At 40.3% G+C, this 6,862-nt stretch overlaps 1 protein-coding gene across 1 annotated transcript; it reads right to left on the reverse strand.

Annotated features, from left to right (window-relative positions):
- Nucleotides 1-223: 223 nt before the first annotated feature.
- LOC118808870 (5-hydroxytryptamine receptor 7) lies at nt 224-4,112 on the reverse strand. The gene is made up of 2 exons (XM_036571750.1): nt 3,618-4,112; nt 224-974 (listed from the first exon to the last, which is right to left on the reverse strand). The coding sequence occupies exons 1-2, from the start codon at nt 4,091-4,093 to the stop codon at nt 224-226; spliced, it is 1,227 nt and encodes a 408-aa protein (XP_036427643.1). The 5' UTR covers nt 4,094-4,112.
- Between the last annotated feature and the right edge of the window lie 2,750 nt (nt 4,113-6,862).

Below are 6,862 nucleotides of genomic sequence, written 5' to 3' on the forward strand. Positions count from 1 at the left end.
CAAATATATGAAAATTTCGGCATGTATCTGAGAAACAGCTTGGGTGACTATTGACTCTTCCAACTTCTCCAAATGTTAGTACCATTAGCCTAGTAGCTACAGTTCTAAACTAAAGAACACCTTGGTTGATCAACTGCATTTGGGGTAAGTTTTTTGCCAAACTATTCCTTTATGAACACTTTTTGACACCTTATTTTTAAACATTTATCCCAGTAAAAGTGACCTACATCATGACCTCAGGCCTTTCTGCTAGTCTGAGCGCCTCATGCATACTGGCTGCTGAGAGTTTACGGTTGATGTTACGATATCGACAGCAGATGATGTTCTGGTAGGTGGTCCTGAGGTCTCTGTTGAAGAAGGCGTAGATGAAGGGGTTGATGAGGGAGTTGGCATATCCCAGCCAGAGCAGGGTCCTCTCCACCCATAAGGGCACGCAGCTGCACGTCACGCCGCAGATGAAGGGCCGTGCGGTTGACAACAGAAAGAAAGGCAGCCAGCACACACTGAAGGCCCCCACCACTATACCCAAAGTAGCTGCTGCTTTCTGCTCACGCTTGAAGATGGAGATGTTCCTGCGGTCACTCCTCAAAAGACGAGCAAAGCTCGCACAGTCCTCAGCATCCCTCTGGAGCTTCAGTACGGCCGAAACACAGTCTACGCTGGCTTCCTCAGCCTTAGGTATGATGGCGATGGCATGCTTGGCCACACTCACTTTAGCCGCCCTGTATATCCTGTAGTACATGATTAGCATGACGGACATTGGGATGTAGAAGGCCACGGCTGTGGAGTAGATGGTGTAGCCCAAGTCTTGGCTGATCAAGCACACGTTGTCGTCGTTCACGTTCTGTGCCCATCCAAACAAAGGAGGTAGTGTGATTGAAGCAGACAGGAGCCATACTGACAGCACTATCTTGGCCATACACTTTCCACTCTGTCTCACAGGATATGTCAGTGGCTTTGTTATGCCAAGATACCTACAGAGGGATAGAAATGAGATGAAATGAGAGAGCTATTCCATTGGAATACATACATACATCATCTAAACCGCTTATCCTTCTGGGTCGCGGTGGGGTGCTGGAGCCTATCCCAGCTGTCATTGGGCGGAAGGCAGGATACACCCTGGACAGGTCGCCAGTCCATCGCACGGCAGACAGACAGACATACACAGTCACACACTCACTCACACCTAGGGGCAATTTAGCATGTCCAATTGGCCGGACTGCATGTTTTTGGACTGTGGGAGGAAACCGGAGTACCCGGAGGAAACCCACGCAGACACGGGGAGAACATGCAAACTCCACACAGAAATGACCCTGGTCGCCTGACCGGGAATCGAACCCAGGCCATTCTTGCTGTGAGGCAACAGCGCTACCCACTGCGCCACCGTGCCGCCCTATTCCATTGGAATAACATCAAAAAATGTTACAATGTTTTTGTACATACTGTTATAAAATTATGGAGAAAAAGTATGGACCATTCTACCGAATTAGTTTAAATTGTGGTCCCAAAGTAAAAAATCTATTTAAAAAAAAGATAATTAAACATTCAGGCCTTAGATAATTATAAGGATCAATTTAATCAATTTTATGATCTATTTAAATGCAAGGCATTAATTGAACTCTAACCCCTAAATTTTAACAAGAAAATAATGTGTACTTTTTCCAGTGCTGTTTTAAAAAGATCGTTTTGATTTCTTTTAAAGTGAAGTTGAAAGATTTTGGTTTTATTTTTAAATAAAAACTAATCAATAACTTTAATAAGTTTTAATAAGTTATTTTAGCCACAACTGCTTTTTAGAGCAGTGAGACTGCATCCCTGTCCCTCATGGCCACATGGTGAGCTATTAGATCCTATTGTTTTGAAGTAAATGTGTCCCACAGTCTGGAAATCAGTGTTTAGTATCACGAATTGTCACTATCAAACACATTTGTACAAAGCTGTGTTTGCCAAAATATGTTTTGAACTTTGAACCATTTCAGTAGAATGATGCATATAACACTAATTTGTACTGATGGAGACAAGCTGCTCTTCCATAACTGCTTATTTTGCATTATGTATGAACAAAAACAAGTTTGCTGTGTAGAATTAACACATCTCAATGTTCATTCATGTTTAGCTGGACACAAGCACTGAAGAATTATTTGATTCAAATGTGTACAGCATTTCCACATTAAAAAACATATTACTTCCACACAGTTTTGATGTTCAGTTACTCTTAACAACTGTGTTGATGTAATATAGGTTATTCATGTAGAAATGATATACACATCTGAATCAAGTTCAAGAATCAAACTCAATGCACCACTTCATCTTTTCAGTTCAAACACTGCAGTTGTGAATGATGCCACACTGGAGATTATCGTCTATACTTATAACATACAATTCTTCATGTGAATTTTGTCTAAAGGCTGTGATTTTTTTTTAAGTGTTCGTTTCCAATAAGTATGCTATGTACAGAAGTTTGGAATAACTTGTCATATTAATAATTGCTGTTATTTTATGCAGTAACAACATATACAATGTACATTTTATGTATTATTTATTTTTATATTTCACATTTTTTGGAATAAAGATCAAGAAGTTACTAAATTATACTATAATAATTTATTGTCTTTTTATTTACTTAATTTACAGTCATTTTTTGATCCGGTGTTTTTCTATGATTTGATCACCACTTTTCAAACACAAGGCATTCTGGACATTAATCTTCTTGTTATTCTGAATGTTAAAATGCTTTTTCGGTCATTATGGAATTATGTACAGCTCTGTTTAGCATTCATCTAAAATGTTTCACTTTCAAAGTCTGGTTCTATTGACTTACATTCAAAGCAGAGTATGTTTTTTCCTTCTCCTGTAAAGTTCTCATTTTGGAGTTATGAGGTTTTGTTCCAACAACAGTGACATGTAATGTTGAAAATGGTAAAACAATGTCAAATCCTTAAAATTAGTTTTCTTTGGGTTTCTATTTTGCCTCACAACACCTGCATGTACCTGTCTTCCATGAATTGTACATTTTAGGTCAAAATGTTACTAAACAATGATTGAGGCATCAGGCCATGCATACATAACCATTTCACCATAATAACTTTCTGTGAGGGAGCTTTTAAAAGGCTTCAGACATCTGGTTCCTATCACCATTGCAGTGAACAATTCTGAATTGGTATGTGTCTCTACACTCTTAAAAAGGGCGGGTCTTGAAGGGTTCTTTAGAAAAGACAATGGTTCTGCATAGAACCACAAACACTTAAAGAACCATTTGCATGTTCAAACAATTCTTTGCATGGTGGAATGGCTCTTCAGACTGATGGATGGAGAATGTGCTTTATATGGTTTTCTATAGCACATTTTCAAAAATGTTCTATCAGTCTATATAGAACCATTGTCTTTGCTAAAGAACCCTTAAAGAACCATCTTTTTTAAAAGTGTATGACAGCCCATTTCAGATCAAACTACTCTAAATTACTTACATCTCAACCATTTAATTAAGCAGAAACTTTAAAAAATGGGTGGAATTCCCCTTTGACAGTGTGTTTACATGAGCTGGACTCATGTAATCAGTGCAAGTGAGAAGACAGTGGAGAGTTGTACAGTATAGTCTCAAGAAAAGTGAGATTCACCTGTCTATACTGATCACACAGAGAGTCATTATTGACGCTGTACAACACATCACGTCCATAGCGATGAAGACGTTACAGAAAACGCGCCCAAAGATCCACTGTCCTCCTATGAGGTCAGTGATGCTCACAAAAGGCATCACAGCCACAGCCACGGACAGGTCCGCCACGGCCAGAGACACGATCAGGTAGTTGGAGGGTTGTTTCAGCTTCTTCACGAAGCACACGGAAATGACCACCAGCAAATTTCCACAGATGGTTAAGAAGGTGAGCATGGTCAGAATTCCTCCTATGAGCACTTTCTCCGTCTTCCCATAGCTCAGGATTTGCTCCCCACAGCTGGTTTCATTCTCCATAAAACTTGAAGCTGTAGTCGTCGCTGTGTCCTGCGCTGGCCCTACACGCACGTCCAGGATCTTGGACGTCAGGCTGGACATGACAAGTTCCTGCACGCCGTCTTCACTCCGGGAGGATCTCATTCCGCCAGCTGTGAACTGTCCTCGGTGCTGAAATCAAGCTGTTCGCCCAGTCTAGTGCTCATATCGAATAAAGACTTCTGGTAAAGTTTCAAGTGTCATTTCCTTCACAATGGGCAGCGCCTGCCCCTCTAATCTCCTTACATTTCCTTAAGTGGTCACGATACAGCAGCCAACACTGACAACTTCCCACTGCGCCTGAGAGCTGCTTTCCCTGAAGGACTTTATGCGCCGAGTGACGTCACAGCTCCCCTCAGCGCGTCTGCCTCTTTTAGATGACGCTTGAATTCAACTTTAGCCTAAACTAAAACATCAAATAGAGAACCAAACACTGTTAATGCTACACTGAGTATCCTCTGTGATGAACATGAGGTTGGATATAATTCGCTCTTCTAGGCATATTAGAAAAGCGCTTGTAGTTTCTTTTGGGAGACTGACTCTACTGCCATCTCCTGGCCTTACAGATAATTACAGGATGGTCCATAAAAGTCCAGCGGGTTAAGGATGAACATATTTGTTTTTACACTTGGAAGTCATTTTGGAAGTTTTGTATTTTGCTCATGTATCACTGAAACTGAACACCTGCAAAGATGTTTTAGAGAGAAAAATACATTTTTACCATGTTCATTTAGATCTTCAAAGCACATCTGAAAAGCAGATTTTTTTTTAGTCCATCATTTGAGTTATATTACTAATTCTGCACAGTGACCTCAGACTGAAGACACTACGGACAATGCATTCTTGGCATTGCAAATCATTTTGAATTGTTCAGTCGCTCTTTTTTCCCTTCTTTCTTTCTTGTGTGGGGAAATTAAAAATAAATACTTGCTGAGATAAAATGAATGTCTGCTACAGTTTCCCTATGGAATCAATAATAGTGAGAGCCTAAACACAGGTCATCTTTAGCTTCTGTGAACACCACATTGTGAAAAGACATAACGCAGGCTGAACGAATAAGGCTGTGTCTAGTTGAGCACTGTGGCATATCCTGGCACTGACCACGCTGCCGTAGGAGCGTGAGAGGCGTGACCATGTAAAGCAGCCATGCGAAGGGGCTCTCGGGAGGAGCTGAGCTGGTGGTATGAGAGACTTTAATTTTGGTTGTCTAAGTTGTTGTTGTTGTTAGCTTAACAGTACAGCAGTGTTGGCTGTGTGATTCTGTGCTGGGTTTTAGGGTAGTTGGGTGGGTTAGCGTCTACTATGAAGGCAAGTTGTGTGGTTAGAACATGCCTGCTTCCCAGCCATGTCAGTAAGTGCTGAGTGGTGGTTTTCTCTTGCTGTCAGTTTGATAAAAGAGCGTTCGCCTTAAAAGCACACTGTTTCCCACAGCTTCTTCTTTTTCACTGGCACTACAGTCTGGTACCTCGCTGTGTGACTGTGAAACCACATACTACACTAATGAAAGGATTTCTATTGTTGGCATACTAGTTTTGACATGCTAATAGTATAGTAGTATATGGTTTTGGACACAGCATTTTCAATATTGCATTTAATTAAAATATGAAAATGCACTTCAAGTACAATAATCTTGCCTTACACCTTAGTACAACCATGTCTTTAACAGGTTTGAGATAAACCCCAGTTAAACCTGATATACAGTGGCATCTAGCACCATCTAGTGGCAGACGTGTGATTTTAATGACCCAGCAATTGGGTTTAGTGTAAACCGCAGCTGTGCTTTAAACTGCAGCTTTGAAGGATACAGCAGTGGAGCTTAAGAACCTACGCGACTCATTTGGGTTTAAACTCTGATTAAACACTACACCACAGCTAAGCTAATGACATTGCAATGGCCCCAAAGAGTACGCCATCAGTTTGATATTTAAGTAACATGGTTGTACACAATGTTAAAGTGATTTTGTTAAAAAAAAAAATCCTAATTCTTAACTGTATTTGTTAAACATTTACTTTTTTATACTTGAGTATGTTTAAATGCAGCTCACTTTGGCTCCATTTTCACTATTACTTGAGTGAGATTTTCACGTGTTCACACTTTAAATTGAGTACTTTTTCTGCTGCAGAAAATGGGTTAAAATATTATGTTGTTAATTACCTCAGATTTTGACACTGTACACTTTTTACCACCGATTTCTTCAGGTGTATGAAGGAATTAGTTTAGCGTCATTCAGATTTCGCAGCGATTAAAGGCAATGTCACTCACCTACATCCGACTTTACAGCTAAACAGACTTTTAACTGTCATCTGGTGTAGAAGGCCTGTTTTATTGAAGATTTACAATTTACTGTCCCCAATGTTCACCATATTATACTTCTGAGAATCAAGAAGAACATTTAGACTCTTTAAATGTGTCCTATACTGCATCATATAAAGTCTCCGTTTGAACTGGCTCAGATCAGTGGTTCTAAACATGGTCTCAGGGCCCCCCAGACAACCCACACTTTTCCTTGATCTGTACATGTTGCAAGTTGGCTTAGCTAGTTAGTGAAACTCCACTGAGAAACTGTGTGAAAATCTAACTTAATGATATTTTAGACCAATAGGCTAAAGGAGGTATTTTTCCATTGTCACTGGGGGACTTCTTGCTAAAATAAAAATGTAAAGGTCTTCAAAGCCCTCATGTAACCTGCTGTGATATAAAAATTTCCTGACCACCCAAAAAGGTAAGGGCCCACCAAACATTTGTGACCAGGGATCGATAACATGATCATCCAGGTCTGATTATTGCTGTAGAGCAGGGATGGCACTGTTCGGTGCGGTTTGGTGATCTTGCTGCTCTAAGACATTAACTAAACCAAGTAATTAAGTGAGATT

The sequence above is a fragment of the Colossoma macropomum genome, unplaced genomic scaffold, assembly GCF_904425465.1.
Source record: "Colossoma macropomum unplaced genomic scaffold, Colossoma_macropomum, whole genome shotgun sequence".
Taxonomy (NCBI): Eukaryota; Metazoa; Chordata; class Actinopteri; order Characiformes; family Serrasalmidae; genus Colossoma; species Colossoma macropomum.

Excerpts from the sequence above, each read along its gene's own strand:
- LOC118808870 (XM_036571750.1), bottom strand. The coding sequence starts at position 4,093 with ATGAGATCCTCCCGGAGTGAAGACGGCGTGCAGGAACTTGTCATGTCC. Across the intron at positions 975-3,617 it reads TGTGTGATCAGTATAGACAG|GTATCTTGGCATAACAAAGC; the intron begins GTGAATCTCACT and ends ATCCCTCTGTAG.